We start from the raw sequence: 27551 nt of genomic DNA on the forward strand, positions 1-27551 counted from the left end.
AGTGCACGTCATGAGTCACGAGGTGACAACTTTGTCATTTGATTCTCGATCAAGCGTGAGTGTGAGAAAGCCTTATGGCAAGGCAGAAGGACACAGGATTTCCAACCAGAAAAAGTTTTATTTTATCTAAAAAAAAAAATGAAAAATACAAAAATAAATCAACTTAACAAATAACTAAGGTCAGAAAAAAAACTTTAACTCAATCTATAGGATTAACAAAAGAGAACTGAACAAAACAAAACTGACCCTGTAACTGAGACAAAACCAGGTATTTAAGACAAACGGTGAGCTCACTTAAACAAGACAGGGGAAACATACAAATCAAAATTTTATAAATCAACAAATAAATTCACAATTCGTTAATTGAAGTAAATATAATACCAAATGAAACCAAAATAATAAAAAAAAAACAAAGAATATTAACAGCAAACACAAGAAGAAAAATCAAAACCAAATTTCATTCCCGTCACCCCCCCATGACGTAGCTTCTAATTGGTATCAGCAAGCGGCACCCTCAGGCCGTAAATCTGTACTGCTGAGCGCGCCTCAGCCTTTTGCCAGTCAAGACCGCTGCAACGGATGGACGCACACCCCGCCGTCATGCATCCAAATGCCATCCCGGGAACTTAAACTCAAAGAAACAAGTATGAGAATAGCACAACACAAGCCAGTAAGTGTGCACTCCAAACTAACGAACGAAGTACTAAAGTAAATAAAGCATTACAAATATGATCAAATCAAATCTGTGTAGCGTCCTCATTACATGTAACAAACCCTGAATCTATATTATAAACTTAAAGAGTAAATACAAAACAAAGAAAAAAAACTTGAATGTGTTAATAAATGTATACAGATGTGTGAGGGAAATATATGCGTCATGAATGAAGTGAATGCGTACTGTGTTGTGAATGTATATTGCGGAGTTACCCTTCTCAATGTGCGGCCGAAAATTCAGCCATCACACACCCCCTCCCTTCAGGAATCTCGTTGATACAACGGGATAAGTAGTCAGCAGTCACATTAGACTTGCCAGGAACATGCTGAACTGTAAACCGGAAAGGCTGCATAGCCAGATACCACCGGGTGATCCTCCCATTGGCATCTTTCATCCTTTCCAACCACTGGAGAGCCTTGTGATCCGTCTCCAATTTGAACTCCCTACCCAATAGGTAATATCTCAAGGAGTCCAGGGCCCATTTAACCGCTAAACATTCTTTCTCGACTGTAGAATAGCGAACTTCACGTGGGAAAAGTTTGCGGCTGATGAAAGCCACTGGCCGTCGCTCACCTGGAGACCCCTGCAGAAGCACAGCTCCTATGCCCCTCTCAGAAGCATCCGTCTGGACAATAAATTCTTGGGCAAAATCTGGACTGTACAGCACAGCATTTCTCTTTAAGGCAGTCTGGATATCCCGGAAGGTGGCCATTCTTTCCTCAGACCACTGACACTGATTTGGGCATCGGACTCCAACCATATCTGTTAACGGGGCAGCCCTACTGGAGAAATTGGGAATAAAGCGATTGTAAAATCCTGCCATTCCTAGAAAGGATCGGAGTTGCTTACGTGTCTGCGGTATGGGAGCTTCCTCTAAAGCTTGAACCTTTTTGACTTGAGGTCGCACTACCCCTCCGCCAATGACAAAGCCCAGATATTCTGTCCCCTTCCTGGCTACAGCACACTTAGCAGGGTTTACTGTGAGGCCTGCTTGTTGTAGACACTGCAGAACCTCTTCAAGATGTTCAACATGTTCTTCCCAGCTATTACTATAAATGACAATGTCATCTAAATAAGCTGCAGCAAAGGGTAAACCATGTAATACCTGATCAATAAGTCTCTGAAAGGTGGCTGGTGCCCCGTGCAGGCCAAAGGGTAAAACCCGGAAATGGAATAACCCCCATGGTGTCCTGAATGCTGTTAAATGCCGGGCCTGTGGGGTTAATTACATTTACATTTTACATTTTATGCATTTGGCAGACGCTTTTATCCAAAGCGACTTACATTGCATTATACTACACATTTGTATCTGAGTATGTGCAATCCCTGGGATCGAACCCATGACCTTGGCATTGCTAGTGCCATGCTCTAACCACTGAGCTACAGGAAAGCCATATGGTTAATGGTATCTGCCAGTACCCTTTGCACAGATCGATGGTCGTCAGGTATTTTGCTTTGCCCAGACGATCAATCAAGGCATCTATACGGGGAGTAGGATATGAGTAAAATTGTGATACAGAATTCAAGTACCGGAAGTCAATACAAAATCGGATACTTCCATCCTTTTTTGGTACTAGGACGACCGGATGACACCACTCGCTTTTGGAGGGTTCAATAATTCCTAGTCGCAGCATCAAGTCCACCTCCTCTTGTAGAACTTCTTGAAGTCTCTCAGGTATTCTGTAACTCAAGCGTCTCACAGCTGCATCAGGTTTCAACACTATATCATGCTGTATCAAAGATGTTAAACCAGGATACTCAGAGAATATTTCAGGATTACATAGAGCTCTCACCTGGGACTGCTGATCTTCAGGCAGATGCTCCAGTTTGATACCCCCAGTCACTGGTTGAGGCAAGTATGGGTCCTCCCATTCATCTTCCTCCTTCACATGACGAATCATCATAACTTGTGCCCTTTGTTCAGGACGGGATATCCACTCTTTTAAAAGGTTTACATGAAGTATCCGACTGGCACGATCTTGTCCTGAAGTAGCCACTTCATACGTGGTGGGGCCTAGTTTGTTCTTGACCTCAAAAGGGCCCTGCCACTTGGCCAACAGTTTGTTCTCCTGGCTCGGCAGCATCACCAGCACTTTTTCTCCAACGTCAAAGCCTCTTTCACGGGCCGATTGGTCATACCGTGACTTTTGGTGCCTCTGGGCCTCTCTCAGGTGAGTTTGAGCCAATGCCCTCATCTTCTCCAGACGTTCCCTCATTTGCAAAACAAAAGACACAATGTTAGCAGGTTCACGCTTACCACAATCTCCTTCCCAGACTTCTTTTAATAGTGTCAGAGGGCCCCGAACTTCATGACCATATAGCAGTTCAAATGGGGAAAACCCAGTAGAAGCCTGGGGTACTTCTCTATAAGCAAAGAGAAGATATGGAAGCCACTGATCCCAATCCCGGCCAGTCTCATCGACAAATTTACTAAGCATTTGTTTTAACGTCTGATTAAAGCGTTCTGTGAGCCCATCCGTTTGAGGATGGTAGGGAGTCGTACGCAAGCTTTTTATCCCCAGCAGCTGGTAGACCTGTTTCAGGAGGCTTGACATAAAATTAGTCCCTTGATCAGTGAGAATTTCAGCAGGTAATCCGACTCTGGAAAATAACTGCACCAAACAAGTTGCAACATATTTGGCTTTGATAGACTTTAAAGGGAATACTTCTGGGTACCGTGTAGCATAGTCTGTGATCACCAGTAAAAACCGGTTACCCGCACGACTGTTCTCCACTGGGCCAACAATATCCATGCCCAGCCTTTCGAAGGGTGTACTAATCACAGGAAGGGGTTGTAGGGGCACTTTTGAGGGACGCTTGATGGATACCTTTTGACAATCAGGGCAGCTCTTACAGTACTGGGCAACATCCGCTTCTAGGCCAGGCCAGTAAAAATGTTTTTTAATTCGTGCTGTGGTTTTCTTCTTCCCTAGGTGGCCAGCCCAAGGAATTGAATGGCTCAAGTGAAGGACAACCTCCCTAGCATTCTGCGGGACCAGCAGCTGTTTTGCTGAGCCAACCTGGCGATAGAGTATGCCCTGTTCAAATAAATAATGCTCACCCTTCCCATTGAGTCCCTCTCCAGCCTTTTCCTGGTTTGCTTTCTCCATGCATGCCGCTAGACTGGAATCTTTTTGTTGCAATTCAATGATGTTGGTAGGCAGCTGGACCTGTGGAGTTAGATTGCATACACCCTCGATAGGAAAATGAGAAGAATTGTATTCAAACTTTGCTTGTCTCCTTTGACGTCTAGATTTTTTTGGTTTTGTGGCACCCATCTCTAAGTCTACATCATAAAACGGCAAGGTCGACAGAGTCTGTATTGGTTCCTCTGGCCGCTTTGCCATGGCTCTGGTTAATACCATATTGCAGTGTTGTGAGGGCTGAACTAGATCTAGGAGAATGACAGGATAAGGAAGGTTATCGGTTACCCCTACCTCTAACAGATAGGTTTGGCCTTCTACCCCAATATACAAGTCTGCAGTAGGCACCATTCTTTCCTCTCCATGAATGCAGCAGAGGGGTAACTTATTAAAGGGCCTAACTAAAGATGGAGCCACAAACTTCCTGTTCACCAAGGTCTGATCACTCCCAGTATCAATTAGGGCCTTCAATTCTTTACCGTTTACGGTCACTGTCATTGTCTGGAGCAGTACACTTGGCTTGCTCACCTTCGCTGTCTCACTTCTAGGAACATAACATAAGTTAGTGAGTTTAGCGGCATTTTGTGGGCAGGCTGGCCTTGTGTGGCCCTCTTGTCCGCACTGGAAACAAATGACTGGACCTCGTAAGATTTTATGCGGTTTAATCTCTGGGGAATCTCCCTTGGGAGACTTACCCGGTCCAGCCACCAGTTTCTGATGGGACTGGGGAGGCTGTAGTCGTCGGATCTCACCACCAGCTCTCCGGCCCCAAGGCTGATTCTTCCTCCTCGCAGCCACAAAGACATCCGCCAATGATGCAGCTTCCGCTGCCGTTCTAGGATCTCGTTCCCGGACCCAGACCTGGAGTTCAGGAGAGAGCATGCAAAGATACTGTTCTAAAATTATTATCTCACCCACCTCCTCAACAGTTTTCTCCCTGGGTCTGATCCACTTGCAATAGAGTTCCTTAAGTCTTACGTATAGTTCCTTTGGACTCTCAGAGGGACGGACATCTAAGGAACGAAACCTCTGTCCTGTAGGTCTCTGCACTGATATCGTATTTCATAAGGATAGCTGCCTTTACCTTATCATACTCTACACAATCATCCAGGTCCATATTGACATAGGCAGCCCTTGCTTTGCCCGTTAATAATGGAATGAAATTCCAATTATTGAAAAGTCCAATCAGTTTTGGGCCAACGGCAAGCTATGGCAATCCGCTCAAAAGTTATCAAAAAGTGCTCGATATCATCAGAGTCTGTTAGCTTTTCTAGTCGAGGTTCACGATGCCATCCTGAATTATCACTAGTGAGGTCAGGATCTCTTATGTGGGAGGTACACTGGGGAAGAGAAGGTCGGGACTCAAAGTCTACATTTCCACTCCGCCCATCCAAAGAATCCACGTCAGTAGGACGTGGCTCAGAAGTAGGTGAGGTGCGAGCCTGAACTTCCATCTGTAGCAAACTAAATTGATGTTGTAGAGCTTTGAATCGTCGCTCCTGTTCTCCATACTCCTGCTTCCTTGCTGCCTCTCGAGCATCCATTCTTACCATGTGGGCTCGAAGCAGGCTAGTTAAATCAGTTAATGTTGGTTCCTGACTTATAATTTCCTCAGCCCCATCACCTGCTTCTTCCTCCAACGGCCTCTCCTCTTCATGCTCAGCTGGAGCTAACTTAAGGGCTCCTTTCTTTGGCTGTCGACTCATGGCTTCTCAGAAAGTATAATTAATCAGGAGAAGTGGGGAAACCCCTGTGCCCTCTACTGAAGCATCCCACCGCTGCCACCATATGTGAGAAAGCCTTATGGCAAGGCAGAAGGACACAGGATTTCCAACCAGAAAAAGTTTTATTTTATCCAAAAAAAATGAAAAATACAAAAATAAATCAACTTAACAAATAACTAAGGTCAGAAAAAAAACTTTAACTCAATCTATAGGATTAACAAAAGAGAACTGAACAAAACAAAACTGACCCTGTAACTGAGACAAAACCAGGTATTTAAGACAAACGGTGAGCTCACTTAAACAAGACAGGGGAAACATACAAATCAACATTTTATAAATCAACAAATAAATTCACAATTCGTTAATTGAAGTAAATACAATACCAAATGAAACCAAAATAATAAAAAAAACAAAGAATATTAACAGCAAACACAAGAAGAAAAATCAAAACCAAATTTCATTCCCGTCACCCCCCCATGACGTAGCTTCTAATTGGTATCAGCAAGCGGCACCCTCAGGCCGTAAATCTGTACTGCTGAGCGCGCCTCAGCCTTTTGCCAGTCAAGACCGCTGCAACGGATGGACGCACACCCCGCCGTCATGCATCCAAATGCCATCCCGGGAACTTAAACTCAAAGAAACAAGTATGAGAATAGCACAACGCAAGCCAGTAAGTGTGCACTCCAAACTAATGAACGAAGTACTAAAGTAAATAAAGCATTACAAATATGATCAAATCAAATCTGTGTAGCGTCCTCATTACATGTAACAAACCCTGAATCTATATTATAAACTTAAAGAGTAAATACAAAACAAAGAAAAAAAACTTGAATGTGTTAATAAATGTATACAGATGTGTGAGGGAAATATATGCGTCATGAATGAAGTGAATGCGTACTGTGTTGTGAATGTATATTGCGGAGTTACCCTTCTCAATGTGTGGCCGAAAATTCAGCCATCACAGTGAGCGTGAGGAGTTTTCCACTAGTGCTTTCAGCACTGTCTCTGGCGGTCTTCCACTCAGTCATAGAACCACAGTTACACCTGTAACCAGCGTTTTAACATTGCACATCCTCATTTTACATATTGCCAACTGTACTAACAAGTTTTTGCTGAATGGACTTTTCAGACTATTAGTGTAAGAATGAAACTGTCTTCTTCACTCCAGTTGATGCATTTCCATCACCATTTGGCATTTTTTTCCAATCAAATGCTGAAACTTCTGTTTATACAATGCAGTGATTCTGTGACTAACCAAAGCATGTGAATATGAGGCAGTTGATTTGGTGTCTCTCTGTTAACATCCTTTAAAGGTTCGGACACATTTACCGTTTTAGCTTTGTGGGTGAAAACCAGTCATTCCAATAGGAATCAGCGTGATCACTTTTGTGTGAGGGGGAAATGTTCCCCATGTAGATTCTGCTCATTTTCAATGGCTCATTGCATCATCAGTCACTTAAACGAGTCACTCTGACCAACAGAAAGCTCCTTGGTTTGAAAGGGACTTCTGTGTGAGCTATGCTTTATACATCTCTTGCATATGAGCAGTTCTGTATGGAATTAGAATTTGATGATGAATGAGTAAGGATCATAAATTGCTTGAAGAACGCGGATGATAATTGATTCTGGAGGTCTGTAAACCTCAACTGGAAGATCTCCTATGGAATAGTTTCTGGAAAAGTTTTCAGAATAGCTTCTGGAATCATTTCCAAAATGTTCTTCAAAATAGTCTCTGAATAATTTTCATACAACACCTCATCTGAATCTCGTCTGTCAATGATGACAGAATTTTCATTTTTGGGTGAACTACCCCTTTAATAGTACAATTGCAAAAACAACCTGCTGGATTCTATGAATCAGAGTAAAAAAATAAAAATACAAAAAAACTAAAATATGAGTGTTTTTAGTGAAAAAAACAAAACAAAAAAACATTGACTATGCTGTTAAACCTTGCTATAAAAAATGGCCAAATTCCAACAGTAACAAACCATTTTCCATTAAAGGTGCCATCGAATGTTTTTTTTAACAAGGTCTAATGTGAGTCTAAGGTGTCCCCTGAATGTATCTGTGAAGTTTCAGCTTAAAATACCAAAATAATCTCAAATAACCTCAAAATAATAGATTTTTTTAAATTAATTTTTAACTGCCTATTTTGGGGCATAATTAGAAATGCGCCGATTCAGGCTGCGGCCCCTTTACTTGCTCACGCTCTCCGCCCCCTCCCGAGCTCTCGACACTATCACTACATAAACAAAGTTCACACAGCCAATATAACCCTCAAAATGGATCTTTACAAAGTGTTCATCATGCATGCTGCATGCATACATCGGATTATGTGAGTATGGTTTTTATTTGGATGTTTACATTTGATTCTGAATGAGTTTGATAGTGCTCCGTGACTAACGGCTAATGCTACACTGTTGGAGAGATTTATAAAGAATTAAGTTGTGTTTATGAATTATACAGACTGCAAGTGTTTAAAAATGAAAAAAGCGATGGCTCTTGTCTCCGTGAATACAGTAAGAAATGATGGTAACTTTAACCACATTTAACAGTACATTAATAGCAATATGCTAACAAAACATTTAGAAAGACAGTTTACAAATATCACTAAAAATATCATGATATCATGGATCATGTCAGTTATTATTGCTCCATCTGCCATTTTTCGCTATTGTCCTTGCTTGCTTACCTAGTCTGACGATTCAGCTGTGCACAGATTCAGACGTTAAAGGTGCCCTCGAATGAAAAATTTAATTTATCTTGGCATAGTTGAATAGAAAGAGTTCCAGTACATGGAAATGACATACAGTGAGTCTCAAACTCCATTGTTTCCTCCTTCTTATATAAATCTCATTTGTTTAAAAGACCTCTGAAGAACAGCCGAATCTCAACATAACACCGACTGTTACGTAACAGTCAGGGTGTACGCCCCCAATATTTGCATATGCCAGCCCATGTTTCCAACATTATGAAAGGGATTAGACAAGGACAGGCAGTAACGTCTGGATCTGCACAGGTGAATCAACAGACTAGGTAAGCAAGCAAGAACAATAGCGAAAAATGGCAGATGGAGCAATAATAACTGACATGATCCATGATTACATGATATTTTTTGTGATATTCGTAAATTGTCTTTTTTAAATGTTTCGTTAGCATGTTGCTAATGTACTGTTAAATGTGGTTAAAGTTACCATCGTTTCTTACTGTAATCACGGAGACAAGAGCTGTCGCTATTTTCATTTTTAAACACTTGCAGACTGTATAATTCATAAACACAACTTCATTCTTTATAAATCTCTCCAACAGTGTAGCATTAGCCGTTAGCCACAGAGCACAGCCACAAATTCATTCAAAATCAAATGTAAACAATATAACAGTATACAATACTCACATAATCCGACGCATGCATGCCGCATGCATGACGAACACTTTGTAAAGATCCATTTGAGCTGTGTAAACTTTGTTTATGCACTGTTCAAGGCAAGCGCGAGCTCTGTGGACGCGGAGCAGGAGAATTAAAGGGCCAGTAGCCCTGAATCGGCTCATTTATAATGATATAATATAAAATAGGCAGTTAAAAAAATGAATAAAAAAAAAATCTATGGGGTATTTTGAGCTGAAACTTCACAGACACATTCAGGGGACACCTTAGACTTATATTACATCTTTTTAAAAAAAGTTCTAGGGCACCTTTAATACTGCCTTCCCTTGTGTAATGCCTTGAACATCAGCTGGCATATGCAAATATTGGGGGCATGCATATTAATGATCCTGACTGTCACGTAACAGTTGGTGTTATGTTGAGATTCGCCTGTTCTTCGGAGGTCTTTTAAACAAATGAGATTTATATAAGAAGGAGGAAACAATGGAGTTTGAGACTCACTGTATGTAATTTCCATGTACTGAACTCTTGTTATTTAACTATGCCAAGGTAAATTAAATTTTTAATTTTTATTTTAATTTTCAAGAAAGTAGCCTACAGGACTATACTGAGAGTTAAAGGATTAATAAAGGAAAAATAAAAATGAATATGCTTTATAAACACAAATGATCAAATGATCAAATGATCAAAAAGCTTACGCTGTATGTCCTCCCTATTCAACTTACGATAAAAAACGGAACTGGCGCTGCATTCATTCCGTAAGTTGAATAGAAAATGTTAAATCATGAGATCTTATTGTAAAGTGTTACCTGTTGTTCTTTATAATTCTTTTGCACTTTAATCTGTTTGAAAAATTTTACTTTGTAATTTTTTGTGTGTATTGCATTATTGTATTTAAACATTGAGAATTATTTTTGTTATAAGAAAGAGTACTTAAACCTGTTACTATGACAACACTTTGTTTTGCAACTTATTTCAATATCGTGATTGTCCCGTATACCATGATAAAAGCTTCAGCAATTATTGCAACATGAAAATTTGATACCGTCACAATGCCAAATCTAAACTTCTATTAATACTCAATAAGATCTTCTCTAGACATCAAGTTAAACTGGTCAGTAATAAGTGTAAAAATGTGTAATGGCTGGAAGACAGTTGTAGTTCTTTGTGTTTATGTTCTTTTTTTTTGTTTTTTTTTGTTCTTGTTCCTCTTTTTAGTGGGTCTGCTTGTTAACAGCAGGTGTTCATCATTAATGCTCAATCGTCATATTAATGTAATTATCTCACAGCAACACAGTGTCAATGTTACTTTTACTCTGTAGTGTGGACACTAGAGGATGTTCCTGTGGGGTTGAAAGAGTTAAAGGTGTAAGATAAAAAGACACACCCACAAAATGTAATTTAACAGTAACAAACTGCAAGTAAAAAAAAAAAAACAGTTATAACAGTTATATATAGTTTACTGTAAAATTGAGTTTTGTGGGTCATCATTGTGCTAAACAGTAGAGCCTGTGCTTAAATTCAGGAGAAACTCAAGAAACACTGATGATACGCTGCATGCTGTTTTATTTAACAGATTGTGACTGTGTAGTTGCTGATGCAGTGAAAATCTCTTTATTTAAAATGTATTCAGTGGACTCTAAAGAAATAAGTTCATAGCAATAATATGCTCACATTATTAGCAGATAATAAATATTAGTTTGTAAATTTAAATGACAGTCAGACAATTTAATGTAACACATTAAGTTTTAATTTAGTTCATGCTATCTTTACAGTAACACTGTAGATTACAGTAACTAACCGTACAATCAACAGTAAATTTCTGGCAACAGTTTAACAGTGTAGATTTTAGGAAGTAAAATATGTAGCGCATATCTAAATATCTATAAAAAAGACCTTTACATGACCCTTCTTTACTCTACATGATTTTTGACTTTACACAGTTATCGAAATGCATCAGCCCTGAAGATGAATAAAGTCATGATTGTCTTTTCTTTTTAGATGCTTTATAGCAGAATTTGAATTTATTTCTTAGGATACAGGATAAAGAATAATACATACATAATATAATATACTGACACTGGCAATTAGGAAAACCACATGCCTAATCAGTGTTTTTTTAAACTTCACACTTTACTGCAAGCCTAGTTTGAGACAGCTGTGAATTTTGTCTGCGAGTTACTTGGTGTGGTTGGCTTTTTTGCCTTTTCCCTCCTCAACACAGATCTGATCTTCTGTCTGCACTGAGACGAGCCATAGTAATACAGAAGAGGATCTAGAAAAACACTTGTGCTCCCCAAACACACAGCCACCAGGTAAGCAGCATATGATGAATCTCCCTTTCCGCTGTTTCCACCAGCTAAATGAACACAGTGGTACAACAGGATGCCATTGGTTGGAGCGAAACACAACACAAACTCAATCAGAACAGCAATAGCCATAATCACAGCTCTCCTTCGGTTGTCTGAAGATGAAGTTGATGTTGCTAAGCGGATAGACTTTACTCTGAGCACATATATTATGGTAAAGTAGCTCACTAAGGTGATGACTAGCGGCAAGAAGAAGTAGAGACAGGAGAGGATGGAGAACAGGTACACATAATACATCACTGTAGGGTCATTGTGCCACAGTACGTCATGACAAGTGACGCCCACATCCTTAATATTAGCCGTTTGTCTCATTGAGAGAAGTGGCACCGTACCAGCGAGCGCCAGCAGCCAGACCAGCACACATACGTAGGTGGCTTTCCTTGCACTCCTCCAGGTTAGAGAGGCGACGGGAAACGCCACGGCCAGCAGTCTGTCCACACTCATGCACATCATCAGCAGTATGGAGCAGTACATGTAGCAGTAATAAGCTGCACTGATTACGCGACACGCCACCTCACCGAACACCCAATCTGAAGCGTTCAGCTGGTAGTGGATCTTCAGAGGCAACAGCAGGGTGAAGAGCAGGTCCACACATGCCAGGTGAGACATGAAGATCACCGCTGGTTTCTTCGCTCGAATCTTACAGGTGAACGTCACCAAGGCCAAAGCGTTCAGGGGCAAACTAAAGAGGATGATGAAGATGTAGAACGAGGGCATGACGCGTGTGACCAGCAGGCCTTTGAGAAAGAGAACAGCCTCATCTGAGATGGATAACGAGGAACAGTTGAGCTCTGCTCGGTCCAGGGTAAAATTACAGTCCACTTTACCAAGAAAACTGCCAATGATGAAATCTGTAGATTAACATACATATGCATTCACCATTAGTGAAAGTTTGCACAACCTGGGTGTTTCTTGCCTTTCATATTTTGAATATATGGACATAAATTCTTTCCCTGCAGTATAGAGTCATTCACAATCTGATCACAATAAAGTGCTGCTTCATTGCTGACAATCAATGACATTTTAGAGTTTTGTTTCTTACAATGGATAGAAGATAAAACACAATCTCATGGCAATTAGTAACTTTTTTTCACTTTTCTGAGTTTGTGGCCAATTCATACGATCTCATTTGTATGTTTTCATTCAATAACGGTTAGGTTTAGGGGAGGACCTTCAAGCTTATTTTCTAAAAATCAAACGAATCACATCGTAAAAATTCATTCTTAATCGTCATCTTGTAAACTACATATGTGATCAAGTTAGTAAGTAAATAAAGCCTTAATGAAACCTAAATATCAACTCTATCCAGCACTCTTTTTGTTTTCTGTCTTATAAAGTATCCCATTACTATCCCATTACAGTGTGAGAAACTGCTGCAAACGATTTAGTAGTCATACCTTTTTGCAATCCTGATTAGATCAAAAAAGTGATTAATTTGCAAATCTGGCATTGTTAGTCTCGATTCCAAACACCTATCACATGATTGCTGAAATATTGTCATGGAAAGTGAGTCTCAGGTCCATATACAGTAATCTCCATTGCCAGACAAGGATTTATCACTAGGCTCCTGCCCCAGTTAAAAAGGGTCTAGCGACAATGCACACAACTCCACCAGACAAATACAGGCAATTAGGACACATTTTTAAGCTATTTTAGCAGATGCTTCTATCCAAAGCAAATTAAAGTAGGCCTACTGATACAAAGTATCAGTCGTACCTCAAAGAACCTCCAATTCCCCAAAAGGAGAAGTTTCACCATTTGATTTCATTACTATTAACATTACTATTACAAGAAGACTGTAAGGTAAATGTATTCAAGAATTGTATATTGCCCAAAAATTCATCAATGTCAGGTCCATTTGCCGGGGTTGGGCAATGAACCACATCCAACAGGAGTAATTGTCGACGCAAGAGGAAACCGTCTGAAAGGGATGTCCTGGTACCAACCCATACTGTATACTATACATAAAATATAAAAATCTAAAATTAAATGCGCACCTCAACTCTCCTATTTCCACCAAAACTGTTCATCGGGAGCTCTAGAGTCAATGTTCATGTTCAGGCTGCTCTAGCCAAACATTTGGTCACTTGTGCCAATGCTAAATGTCGATTTCATTGGTGCCAATAGTGCAAATTTTGGGCTGTGGACAATATGAAACATGTATTGTTCTCTGATGTGTCCACCTTCAATGGAGTTATGGTGTGAAGAAACCCTGAAGAGGATAGACACCTGGACTGTGGTGTTGTGTGCCCAGAGTGAAGCACAGGGGTGAATCAGTGATGGGTTGGGCTGCAATATCATTGCATTCCCTTCTGTGCTTGATGTGCGCCTCATTGCCAAGGACTACCGAACCATTCAGGAGGACCATGTGCTCCCTGAAGGGGGTGACGTGTATCAACATGATAATGCACCAATACATACAGCAAGACTTGCGACAGAATGGTTTGATGAGCAAGAAAGTGAAGTTGAACATCTTCCATGGCCTGCACAGTCACCAGAAGTAAAGATGTTTGAGCCACTTAAGGGTATTTTTTTGGAGGAGCAAGAAAATGTTTTCCTCCACCAGCATCACACAGTGACCTGAACAATGGTCTGGAAGAGGAATGGCTCAAAATCCCTCTGGCCACTGTGTAGGACTTGTTTCTCTGTCATTCCCAAAATGAACTGATGCTATACTGGCCGCAAAAGTAAGCCCTACACCATACTAATAAATTATTGTGGTCTAAAACCAGTTGTTTCAGTTTCATTGCCCAACCCTTTACATTGGCATTCTGGGGTTGACAAACTGTTTTTTAGTTGTTGTTTTTTTATGCATTTAAATATGATCTATTTTTGTTTATTTTACAAATTAACACAGAATTAGTGCCTATCTTCTAGGACAAATTAAACATTCGTTTATGTTAAATAATAGGCAATATGGCACTGGGATATGTTGTTTTTGAAATCATGCTGAGTGCTTGTTGCCGCTGTTATCAGAGGCGCAACAGCGTTTTCTTGGCGCAGTCTTCACACGGACAAGTGCTTCTGTCTATCGCTTAACGCTGTTGTGGAGACACTCTATTATCTCCAGTGAAATCACTAGACAAAATGCACATAATCGCATCCCTGCTCTTGATATACAATCACTGATGAACAACATTGGTTTTAATGAGAAAAAAAATTAAATAAATTATACAAGGGTGGATTAGAACCCAGAACCTTTGCCACACTGAACAAAAGTTCTACCACTAGTCCACCAGAACAATCTAATACTAATTATAGTAGAAGGATGAAACTATCATATTAAACATGAGGTCTATGTTAATATCTCAACAAGATGCATTTATAATTGTAATGATGACCACACACACACATTTTATCCCATCCCACTTTTTAAAACAAACCCATATGAAAAAAACTATAGTAATTCATAGTAAATACTTTAATGTTGAATCATACTATAGTAAATTGTATACTGTACATATTATAGTATTTACAACACTTTGTTAATGAATGCTACAGCATACTGTAGTATTAAAGGTGCCATTGAATGTTTTTTTACAAGATGTAATATAAGTCTAAGGTGTCCCCTGAATGTGTCTGTGAAGTTTCAGCTCAAAATACCCCATAGTTTTTTTTTTATTAATTTTTTGAACTGCCTATTTTGGGGCATAATTAGAAATGCGCCGATTCATGCTGCGGCCCCTTTAAATGCTCGCGCTCTCCGCCCCCAGCGCTTGGGTTAAACAGTGCATAAACAAGGTTCACACAGCTAATATAAACCTCAAAATGGATCTTTACAGAGTGTTTGTCATGCATAGTGCATGCATGCGTCGGACTATGTGAGTATTGTATTTATTTTGATGTTTACATTTGATTCTGAATGAGTTTGAGGCTATATGCTCCATGGCTAAAGCTAACATTACACACCGTTGGAGAGATTTATAAAGAATGAAGTTGTGTTTGTGCATTATACAGACTGCAAGTGTTTAATAATGAAAACAGCGACGGCTCTCTTGTCTCCGTGAATACAGTAATACAGTAAGAAACGATGGTAACTTTAACCACATTTAACAGTACATTAGCAACATGTTAATGAAACATTTAGAAAGACAATTTACAAATATCACTAAAAATATCATGTTATCATGGATCATGTCAGTTATTATTGCTCCATCTGCCATTTTCGCTGTTGCCCTGCTTGCTTACCTAGTCTGACAATTCTGCTGTGCACAGATCCAGACGTTAATACTGGCTGTCCTTGTGCAATGCCTCGATCATGGGCTGGCATATGCAAATATTGGGGGCGTACATGTTGAGATTTGCACATTGTATTACGGTATCAGCCAAATTGCCTATTGTTTTATCTAGAGGTATTACGGTTTTGAACGTGATGACGTTACATTGTGACGGAAGACGCTGTTTTATGTTGTACTGGGCAGACTGATGCTCGTTCAAGTTATGCTGAATAAAGCTGCCGAAGAGAGAAATAAGCACTGAGCAACGTTTTGTTTGTTTTCCATAACCAAGTGATGGCGAACTGCGCACTCAAAGTTTAACACTAGGGCACCTTTAACTATAGTTCAACTGATAAAGTGTAAGGAATACTGTAGTATACATTACTTTTTACTGCAGTAAACTAGTGTATATTGTAGCATAATACCCTATAGGCCTAGTTGTAGAAAACGTACTCGGTTACTAACGTAACCTCGGTTCCCTGAGATACGGAACGAGTACTGCGTATGGGGAAAGGTCTCCCTTTTTCCCCGCTGCTGAAGCCTTTTTCAATAACGCAGTGTAACTGCACCGTCATTGGTTCACTCATAGACAAGTTGTTGAACCAATGGCGGCGCGGCATAGCAGCGCGGCCTATGGCGACAAAGCGCGCGAATATTCCTGCCGAAATGGGCGGGGTATAGGGCTATATAAGCAGGCGTTTCGCCATAGGATTTCAGTGTCAATCGACTGAAGCGACGACCCTGAGCCGCAGCCTCGTGGCACGGCAAGTGACGCAGTACTCGTTCCGTATCTCAGGGAACCGAGGTTACGTTAGTAACCGAGTACGTTCCCTTTCGATACTTCACTCGTACTGCGTATGGGGAACGAATTCAACCACGCCGTGCCACGGCTGGGAACGATATAGCTTGCATTTGGCCAACCCAGAGGGGGGCCAAAAGGACAAGCGGAGGCAAAGCCTAACCGAACCCATGGTTACACTGAAGGAAGATACTTCCTATGGTGGCGTGAAGCGGGACTTGTTGAAGGCCGCTAATCACACCGACAGGACCCGAGCTTGTAAGGTCGGGACATCGAGGTGATAGAACCTGACAAAGGCGAAGACCAGCCGGCCGCCTCACAGATGTCTTGGATGGAAACTCCGTTGGACCAAGCCCATGAGGAAGCCATTCCTCTAGTGGAGTGGGCCCTGACTCCTATGGGGCAATTAGTGCCCAGTGAGGAGTAGCACAGGTTAATAGCATCCACTATCCAACGGGAAATGCGTTGTTTCGAGACCGGAGACCCTTTGGTGCGGCCGCCAAAACAAACAAAAAGCTGATCCGACTGTCTGAAAGACTGTGATCGGTCTATGTAGGTCCTCAATGCCCTGACTGGGCAGAGTAGCTGCAGCTCTGGTTCGTCCGCCGAGGGAGGAAGAGCAGAGAGCGAGATGACCTGAGCTCTAAACGGAGTTGAGAGCACTTTAGGGACGTAGCCATGCCTAGGTTTCAGAACGACCTTAGAGTCACCAGGCCCGAATTCGAGGCATGCAGGGTTCACGGAGAGGGCCTGCAAATCGCCAACACGCTTTACCGATGCTAGTGCTAGTAGCAGAGCGGTTTTTAGGTTTTTAGGGGCCTGAGGTCGGCTGAACCCATTGGTTCAAATGGGGCTCCTTTCAAGGCCCTGAGGACCAACGAGAGGTCCCAGGAGGGAATAGTGAGAGGGCGAGGAGGATTCAAACGCCTAGCACCTCTCAAAAAACGGATCACAAGCCCGTTTCGTCCCACCGATTGGCCAGCAATAGGAGCGTGGAACGCTGCAATGGCTGCTACGTAAACCTTAAGCGTGGAAGGGGAGCGCCCCATTTCCAAGCGTTCTTGGAGGAAAGACAGTATGGAAGATACGTCACTCTCCACAGGGTCTATGTTGCGTGTTGAACACCAATCAACAAAGACTGACCACTTCTGGTCGTAGAGGCGCCTCGTAGACGGGGCTCTAGCCTGAGAAATGGTATTTAGGACGTCCTCGGGGAGGCTAGTCGGCTCCCATCGAGGGACCAGAGGTGCAGAGCCCAGAGCTGTGGCTGTGGGTGCCAGATTGTTCTGTTTGCCTGAGAGAGGAGGTCCCGTCTCAGGGGAATCGGCCACGGGGCTCTTAGAGAGAGCCTGAATAGCTCTGAGGACCAAACCTGGTTCCTCCAGAGCGGGGCCACCAGAAGGACTCTGTGCTGGTCTTCTCTGATACGCCTGATGACCTGGGGGATCAGTGCGATCGGAGGGAAAGCATAAAGGAGCGTGCTGGGCCATGTGTGGGCCAGAGCATCTACTTCCTTCGAGAAAAATGTTGGGCAATGAGAGTTGTCTTCTGAGGCGAAGAGGTCTACCTCTGCCTTCCCGAAGAGCTCCCAGATCGTGAGGACCACTTGGGGGTGGAGCATCCACTCGTCGGAGGGGATGTTGCTCCGTGACAACATGTCCGCACCCAGATTGTTCCTGCCAGGAACATGAGTCGCTCTGAGCGACTGAAGCCTCGGAAGAGCCCATTCCAGCAGACGTTTCGCCAGAGCGCATAAGCGGCTGGACGAAAGACCGCCTTGGTGGTTCAGGTATGACACCACCGTCATACTGTCTGACCGAACTAGAACATGACGTCCCGTCAAGTAAGCCTGAAAGAACTGAAGGGCTTTCATCACTGCTAGCATCTCTAGACAGTTGATGTGTAGATGGCTTTCCTCGTGGCTCCACGAGCCGAAGGCCGGTCTGCCCTCGCACACAGCGCCCCAGCCCAAGTTGGAGGCGTCTGTTGAGAGCACCGTCCTCCGTGAGACCACCCGTAAAGGGACTCCGCGCTGGAACCATACTGGATCCATCCAAGGTTTCAGGGCTAGAAGACAGGCCCGATTGACCTTGAGACATAGGCGGCCGTGCCGCCATGCGCTGGGAGGAACCCGGAACTTCAACCAGTACTGAAGAAGCCGCATCCGAAGAAGGCCTAGCTGCAGCACCGGGGAGGCGGAAGCCATCAGCCCTAGCAGCCTCTGGAAAAACTTCAGAGGGAGATAGGCTTTGTTCGTGACAGATGCCGTGAGCTGCTGAATTGCCAGGGCGAGACTACTGCCGTCATACGGACGAGTCGAAAACTGCTCCCAGAAACGAGATTCATTGAGTGGGGCATAGCGAGCTCTTGGCTAAGTTGACCCTGAGACCCAGGCATTGTAGATGGCTGAGGAGCACGGATCTGTGGCGTTCCAGCTCGACTCGCGAACGGGCTAAGATGAGCCAGTCGTCGAGATAATTCAGAACCCGGATTCCCATCTGTCTCAGAGGGGAAAGCGCCGCGTCCATGCACTTGGTGAAAGTGCGGGGAGCCAGAGACAGCCCGAAGGGCAGGACCGTATATTGGTATGCCACCCCTTCGTATGCGAATCTCAAGAATCGTCTGTGACGGGGGGCTATCTGGATGTGAAAATACGCATCCTTCAGGTCCAGCGAGCAGAACCAGTCCTCGGGGCAAATGTGCGCGAGGATCTGCTTCAGCGTCAGCATTTTGAACTTCCGTCTCATGAGGGAGTGATTCAAAAGCCTGAGGTCTAGGATGGGTCTGAGACCGCCATCCTTTTTGGGGACCAGAAAGTAGTGGCTGTAAAAGCCTGTCTCGCTCTCTGACGGAGGAACCATTTCCACAGCTCCTTTTTCCAGCAACGACATGACTTCGGCCCGGAGGACATGAGCGTCGTCCGGATTGACCGACGTTTGAAGCACCCCGGCGAAGCGGGGGGGCCGTCGTGCAAACTGGAGCGAGTAGCCCTGGTTTACGATCCCCATGACCCATTCTGACACATCGGGGATGGCCTGCCAGGCCTCGGCCCGAGTGGCTAGGGGTTGAATAATGTTGGGTGACAGACCGCCGTTGAGAGGGTCGTACACCGCGAGGGGTGGAAGAGGAAATTTGCTCTTTTTGTGATGAGGTAAAAATTTGTTCGCCGTGAAAACGGCGTTTGGAGTGGGCGCAACAGGTGTGGGCCCAGCTGTCACTTGGAGTATGTTTCCCACGCCCGGAAATAAACGAGGCGGAGGGGAAATTACTCGTGGGAGCTTTTGGGGTGGTCCGGTCGTAACGGGATGGTCCCCCATCCTCTTCCTGTCCGACAAATCAGGACGACTTCGGAGGCACCGGGTCCAGCACAATCCTGGGCCGGGGTCCCTGGCGCCTCGGGAAGGGAGGGCGCTTCGCAGGGCGCGAGCGCTGGCGATGCTCCTGGGGCGGCGCTGCCTGTTTTGCAGGTGGGGCTGGATTGTTCTGCTGAGCCGGCGCAGTCCTGGGGCGGCTAGACGCAGAAGCGGAGCTGGAGCGCTTAGGCAAGAAATGCCTCATAGCCTGAGACGATTTCTGCGCGGCAGTAAAGCGCTCAGTGAAGCCATCCACTGCAGGCCCGAAGAGACCGGAAGGCGAGACCGGGGCGTCTAAGAAGGCCGTCTTGTCTAGGTATTTGATCTCCGTTAGGTTGAGCCACAGGTGGCGCTCCAACACGACCAGGCTAGCCATGGAACGACCGATGGCCTGGGCCGCAGCCTTCGTAGCTCGCAGGGCAAGATCCGTGGCGCTGCGGAGATCTTTGAAGGCTGGCGCGACGATTCCAGACTCATCCAGAGAGCGGAGGAGTTTGGCCTGGAATACTTGAAATATGGCCATGGTGTGGAGCGCAGAGGCAGCTTGGCCCGCCGAGGTGTAAGCCCGTCCAGCCAGAGTAGAGGTGGTCCGACAGGGCTTGGAAGGAAGGGCCCTCTTCGTCTTCCAACCCACAGCTGCGGGAGGACAGAGGTGAGCAGCCACCGCTTCATCTAGGGGTGGCAAGTGCTCGTATCCCTTCTCCTCGGCGCCGTCGACGGCGGTGAGGGCGGAGCGGTGCGTAGTGTGGAGGCGGGCAGAGTAAGGAGCGCGCCACGACTTCGTCAGCTCTTCGTGGACCTCAGGAAAGAAGGGCGCTGAACGCTGGCGAGGTGCTTGGCGGCGGCCTGGCAGAAACCATTCGTCCAGGCGGCTGCGAGACGGCTCCTCTGGAGGGGCCCACTCGAGGTCCAGCTCTTCAACGGCCCTAGACAGGATGCGGAAGAGCTCGGCATCCATGCCCTGGCCATGCTCGATGGGTTCCAAGGGAGGCGGTGGAGCGGGGTCTTCCGGCTCGCCAGCCCATCCTTCCGCTTCGGAAGCCGCAAGAGACATGGAGTCGTCTTGTTCGGCGTCTGTTCCCCCGAATGAGACGAGGTCACTCGCTTCTGCGGAGGGACGCTGCTCAGGGTGAGAGAACAGAACGGGAGAGAGTTCCCTGGGAGGAGAGGGCGAGGCACGCAGGGGGCTGGGCCGGCGTGAGCTCGCTCAACTCCTGGCGCTGAGTCGCTCTACCCCGCTGTCTTTTCCTCACCGGCTTGCGGGAGGAAGGAGACGGGAGGGCGCGAGCGGCGAGATCGCCCCTCAGTGAAGAAGGCGACCCGCGAGCGCAGGGAAGCGAGACTCATACACTCGCAGTGCGGGCATGAGTCTCCAGCGAGCGCGCCGTCTGCGTGGGGCTTGCCCAGGCAAGCGACACACTCGCTGTGTCCATCGTCGTCGTGCAGGGGGGCCCTGCAAGTACCACATGAGTGGCGGGGCATCGTGAGACGCCGCTGCCGTGAAAACGGCAATTGGGTGGCTCTTTTAGAGCGGCGAGGGCCGCGGAAGCTCTTAGAGCGGTGAAAACCGCTGAAAATCGCTCTTTTAGAGCGGCATTTAAGCCGCGGATGAAGCTCTCAGGCGGCGCGCCGGATGGCGGCAGGGGACACACAGGAAGCGGCCGGAAGCGGGAGGCGGCGGCTCGGCGACGGCGCTAGAAGCTGCAGTCCGCGAGGGCGCCGGCGAGTCCGCTGCGGGAGCCTCTTCAGACGGCGGCGAGAGCAGAAGGCGGCGAGCTTCTTCGGCTTCAGGCGGAGATCAGCGAAGAGAAGTAGATGTCGTCGCTGAAGGAGAAAACACTGAAATCCTATGGCGAAACGCCTGCTTATATAGCCCCATACCCCACCCATTTCGGCGGGAATATTCGCGCGCTTTGTCGCCATAGGCCACGCAGCTATGCCGCGCCGCCATTGGTTCAACAACTTGTCTATGAGTGAACCAATGACGGTGCAGTTACACTGCATTATTGAAAAAGGCTTCAGCAGCGGGGAAAAAGGGAGACCTTTCCCCATACGCAGTACGAGTGAAGTATCGAAAGGGAACTTAGTAACTACAGTATTGGGTAAAGTAATTTTTGGCTAAAGTTACGCCACTGCATTCAAGGCATAATATATGTGCTACATGGTGATTAGTATATTTAAACTATTTTAAATTATATCCAGCAAAAAAGGAGCACATTCCGCTTTTCCTTTAAAAAGGGGGCTCATGACAACAAAGGCTGGGAAATATAGTATCTGAAGTGTTTCAATGTTTGGAAAGACATTGCCAAAAGTACAGCAGAGAGCACTGAGGACCTCATCTCATTGCCTTATGTGGTTTGTCTAGTATTGTAATGTGGTGCCTGCAACATCTCTTGAATTCTTGAATACAGGCTTTGATAAAAATGTTTCTTTTTTTTTTTTTTTTACAATGCATCTGATACTATCACCGTACCATGGTGCTACAGCTATAGTATTTTAAGGTTCGATTCTCGTTTAGAAATAAGATAAAACTGTGAAAACATTATGAATTGCGAAAGCAAATGAAAATTCCTGACACTCATAATATGATAGATACTATAAGTTACTATAAGTTATGCATCATCAGGACATACAATTGCAAGTTATTTTTTTATGCATATTGAACTGATTATACTTACCGTCAGTGGCAGTGCACATGTGTGCGATTACAACTGAAAGCAAGATTATTTTCATCCCCATGATGATCATCTGTCTATTTCCAACTCTAGACGTTTTACTCCAAAATCAATAGGCACGAGTTGGAACCAGATCAGTCTTATTAATATTTCATACAAAAAAACATGATGCACACATGCATGGATCCTAATTCACGCAAAACGCAATTCATAGATGTACAACTGCACAAAAAGTTTCGAGTGTTTAAAATTTACGAGTTTATCCTTGAATCTGATGTGCAGATCGTCATTAGCGTGTGAATCAATCGTCTTGGTATTTGTGAGTGTGTGTGTGTGTGTGTGTGTGTGTGTGTGTTTGAGACTGTAAAGGCAGCGCTCTCCTCCCATCAGAATCTGTCTTTAGCCAATCAGATTTGAGCTTTCGACCACAGTTCATGCCATGGCTTAGCAAAGGTGTGTTCAGTTGATCGGTTCATTTCTGTATAACATGTTCAGATCTGAGAATAGTTATCTGTGGAATGAGGAAGTTATGCTTAATCTGCACAACAGATAAACATAATGCAACAGAAAAAATGACTAAGCAACCTTATCACTCCTCTACTGAATATCTTAGCATTTCAGTTTTGTCACAAACTGAGAAAAGTACCTAGGCTATATCATATACAGTAGGACCTTCACAATATGATTTAGGCTATAGGGGAAACCAGGGCATGTTGTTACACTTTTTACTTGAATCAATATTTCACACATTAACATGACAGTTTTGAGAACAGAATAAAGAATATAGGCTATTAAACAAAAGTAAAATAAGCTTGTTTGACAACTCCGCTTCGCGTCTTGTATAACAACGCCCTTCAGCCGTGACTTATTCACGATACAGCACTAGCCATGAGTACCTTATTGCTTTTATAAAATGGTTACCACACAATACAAATATTAAAGCCAGAACAATCAGTCAATCAATGCAACTTTCATGAAGTAAACTTTTTCTGAAAGCCTTCCTTCCGCCGGAAAAAAAATAGTCCCTGACCGTGAACAGCAACAGAAGTTACATTATTACACCATTAGATGGCAGCAAAGACTGTCTTTATGAGTGTGTCAGTCAGTAGTGAAGACCTTTACATTGAAAAGACTGAATTGTTTCGAAAACAGAACAAGCTGAAACTGACAAATGCTTTGACAGCGCTGTTAGTCATGTGAAAAGAAAACCCCTTAAATGTTAAAAGGACAAGATTTATCATGTTTTGTGTGTACATGCGGCTTATGAGCATTCTCATTAGCTGTGTGTTCATGTCTTGTTTTGTTTGAGCACATGGCTGGTGATTTGTTTTGCTGGCCATGTGCTTGAGTTTTTGTCATGTTTTGTGTGAGCACATGGCTTGTTAGGCCTATGTGTTTCCTTTTGCCACCTCCTATTCTGAAACGGAAAACCCAGAGTTTCGCTTATTCCAGGGTTAACATACTCAGAGTTTTCACTGAACCTCCTTTCTGAAAAGGGCCCCTGTGCCAGATCGTTGTTGTGTGTCTCTCCTTCAAATGTTTCCCTCCCATGTGGTTCCTTGCTGTGTAGTCAAGTCAAGACATGTTTTCCCCCTTGGGGTAGTTTTTGTGTGTTTTATTTTATTTTTATTACTGACTGGCATTGGCTACTGGCATTTTCCATGAATTTGGCACAAAGTAGAGCCTGAAACTTTTTTTTTCTTTTCTTTTTTTCTTGTCTTGGTCTCAGACTAAAAGGACTCTTTTTATTTCAAGACCACAAAAGCGGGGATATCACTAAATTGCAGTTGCAATGTCTGATTTCTTTCTTAACATCATTCATTTTATTGGAATTAAAGCTTCCTGCTTCAAATGCAATCAACTTATTTCTAATTTCATTTATTTTTGTTACTGTCAGAAATCAACAAGGGATTGTGTCATAAATGTCACCAAAATTAATACAAATGGCCCAAAAATTCAAGATATGATTGCAAAAAAGTACTTGTAATATCCTGATATTTCTATTATAACATATGATATAGTTAAGCAATATCACAAGAAAGAGAGCTGTTTTTACAAATATGAGCACAAGTGCAAATGTGATACTGATTTTTTTTTATAAATGTACAATAATCAAAATGTTATTTTTAAAACATTAATCTCAACATCATTTATGCATTTGTGATTGTACAAATTCAGATGCAACTTCTGTTCCACCTCTGCAGCGTAAAGATGAATTTTGTTGTTAGTGATATCAATTGATTGATAACAGCTCTATATAGTGTCTTATTATTCTAACCGTAATTTTTTATAAAAAATAAGACATTTATCAGGCAGTAAATGTGGATCTCTCAGATGAATTTGAGGAGTGCTAGACTGGTCTTGGTCTTGTCTTGGCCTCGACACACACTAGTCTTGGTCTCGGTTTAGGAGGTCTTGACTTCACTACCAAACGGAGCCGACATTGGCTTAATGTAGCACCATCTTGTATATGTTACATATTACCACGCTTGTTTGTACAGTTTATTTTAAACCACTTCTCTTTTTTCTGTGCTTCTAATATGTAAAGCTGCTTTGAAACAATTACCAATTGTAAAAAGCGCTATATAAATAAATTTGACTTGACTTGACTGGTCCCTATTAACTTCAATGGGAAAAATTACTATGGAAGTAAATGGGGACCAGAAACTATTTGGTTACCAACATGATGAATCTCCCTTCCCTCTGATGCCTAAACGAACACAGTGGTACAACAGGATGCCATTGGCTGGAGCGAAACACATCACAAACTCCATCAGCACAGTGATAACCATAATCACTGCTCTCTTTCGTTTTCCTGAGAGTGATGACGATTTTGCTAATCGAATAGACTTGCCACTGAGCACATATATGATGGTAAAGTAGCTCACTAAGGTGACAATGAGTGGCAAGAAGGCAGGAGAGGATGAAGAACAGGTACATGTATAGCTGATCTGTAGGGTCCTCAAGGTCATGGATGAGCACATTCATTGTGACAACTAACACCAAAGACTATAGACCTTATGTAGCCCCGCCCCTTTTCAGCGCTCGTTGTCTTTTGAATTCCGGTTTGTATTTCCACAGCGATATTACATTTATGAATGAACTGCTCGTTTTAAAATCTTCCTGATCTACTGACATTTGTTAAGACATCTGCTTTAACCCTTTAAGACCTGAAGGCTTTTTTAGAGTTTTTTTTTTTCTGAGCGACACACACAAAAGTAAAGACTCATAACTCCAAATCTCTAGCAAGGAGGGTCAAAAGGTATGTATCATTTGAAAGAAAACATTTTAAATTTTAAGAAAATATAAATTACATTACATTTGGACATTTTCTTGCTGAGAAACAGCTGATAAAAGACAAAAAAATATATTTTTTTAAAAATAATTTTTCTTTTTTTTTTATTTGACATTGAATAACTCAGGAACACAATAAGATCGCTAAAACATTATTTTTTGGTGATGCTCTCCTATATGTGAGCTGCATCTGGTTCAAATTTCGTGCTGATAGCATAAAGAATAGTTTGAAAAATTGTTGTTCATTTTTTCCGCAGCCAGGTGGCGCCAACGGGTAAACTCCGGTTTAGAGGCACTTCTCAGCACTTGTTAGGAGTTTTTCAAAATGGTTAGATGCATTAAAAAGATGAGATTCTAAGCTTTAAAATGATATCTATTATGTGTTATTCCACATTGGAAAACGAACATGGATGGGTCCGGGATCATTGGATACACACTGCATCCCGGAGAGATGAAAGACATGTTTTTAGCCAAGTATGATAATCATTCCGTGAGTAATATCTTGTGAACAACGCAATATATTATATTATATATATTATATTATATATGATTTTGGATTCATGTTTTAAATATTGCTTTAAATATTGATGTGCAATTTTCTATGATCTGTGCATTTTTCATGAAGTTACGAGCACGTGAAATATACATACTTGTATTCAGTTAGCGGCTGTGCTATTTTTGTTGTAAATGCATATTACTCAGACTCATTAGAGGGTGAAAACAACGCAACAGAAGCATGTTGGAGGCTTGATATGAAACTTTAAAGTCTCTGGTTTTGTATGCAAAAAGAATTTTTGTGCTACCTATATGGATTCAATTTTTATTGGCTTTTAAAGAGAGGCACGCAAATGGGAGCGCCGACGCTCCATCCGGTCTTAAGGGGTTAAACATAACAATGCTCATGATAACTTTCATTAACTCTACAACAAGTAGCTAACGTTAAATCCACTTAACCAACTAATTATTCTTTGACAGTGATGCCATAGAAATGTACAGAGCTAACGCAAAACGGAAGTTCAAAGACAGTTTTATAAAGATGGCGGCATAAAGTGTAATGCGCAATATGGCGGAATAAGTCTGGCCTTCTAAATAAGAGCCACTCGCCGACTGGTAAAGTCATCGCGTCACTGCAGCGCCGTTAGAAGCACTGGTTTAGAAAAAGTCAGACGCGCTTTCAGAGGCGTTTCAAAGATGGTCGCCGAGTGAAATGACTTGTCTTAAAGGGACTTTGCTAACACCCACATCCTTAATCATGAATGTTTGTCTCAAATGCTGAAACTTCTGTTTATACAACATGCAGTGATTCTGTGACTAGCCAAAGCATGTGAATATGAGACAAGAGATTGGGTGTCCATCTGTTAACATTCTTTAAAGGTGCGGTCACATTTACCGTTACTGCTTCAAGAAACCCAGTCATTCCAGTTAAAATAATGTTCTTTAGAATAGTCTCTTTTTATACAACACCCCATCTGAAAAGGAAACATTTTCTGTTGTCTCATAGGTCTCTGTTGTAACAGCGAAATTGCGTTAAGAGCCATCTGTAACCACACAAACAAAACATTACCAGACAAGTAAAGGCTAATATGACACATTTGCTAAGAGGAAGAGATTAACTTTAAGAACATGTATAGATTAATAAACCCAGTCATAAAACAAGGCCATCTACAGTAAAAAGTACTAGCAACCTAGTCTCTTGTGATTGAGCATTTGCAATGTTTTCTATCTGCCTGCAAGGTCATGAATTTAAAGACTTCCTTTTTCTGTTTCAGCCCATAAACAGTTGCTCATTTTTAACAGTGCTGTGGGTCAATTTATAAAAAGTAATTTAATATGAATTCTAGTAGATCAGCAAGTCATAGCACTTTTAATTACTGATG

At 43.0% G+C, this 27551-nt stretch overlaps 1 protein-coding gene across 1 annotated transcript; it reads right to left on the reverse strand.

Annotated features, from left to right (window-relative positions):
- Positions 1-11111: 11111 nt before the first annotated feature.
- LOC137012209 (proteinase-activated receptor 1-like) lies at positions 11112-22612 on the reverse strand. Its single transcript, XM_067375348.1, has 2 exons — positions 22384-22612; positions 11112-12187 (listed from the first exon to the last, which is right to left on the reverse strand). The coding sequence occupies exons 1-2, from the start codon at positions 22451-22453 to the stop codon at positions 11112-11114; spliced, it is 1146 nt and encodes a 381-aa protein (XP_067231449.1). The 5' UTR covers positions 22454-22612.
- Between the last annotated feature and the right edge of the window lie 4939 nt (positions 22613-27551).

Source organism: Chanodichthys erythropterus, chromosome 22, assembly GCF_024489055.1.
Source record: "Chanodichthys erythropterus isolate Z2021 chromosome 22, ASM2448905v1, whole genome shotgun sequence".
Taxonomy (NCBI): Eukaryota; Metazoa; Chordata; class Actinopteri; order Cypriniformes; family Xenocyprididae; genus Chanodichthys; species Chanodichthys erythropterus.

Excerpts from the sequence above, each read along its gene's own strand:
- LOC137012209 (XM_067375348.1), bottom strand. The coding sequence starts at position 22,453 with ATGATCATCATGGGGATGAAAATAATCTTGCTTTCAGTTGTAATCGCA. Across the intron at positions 12,188-22,383 it reads CATGTGCACTGCCACTGACG|ATTTCATCATTGGCAGTTTT; the intron begins GTAAGTATAATC and ends GTTAATCTACAG.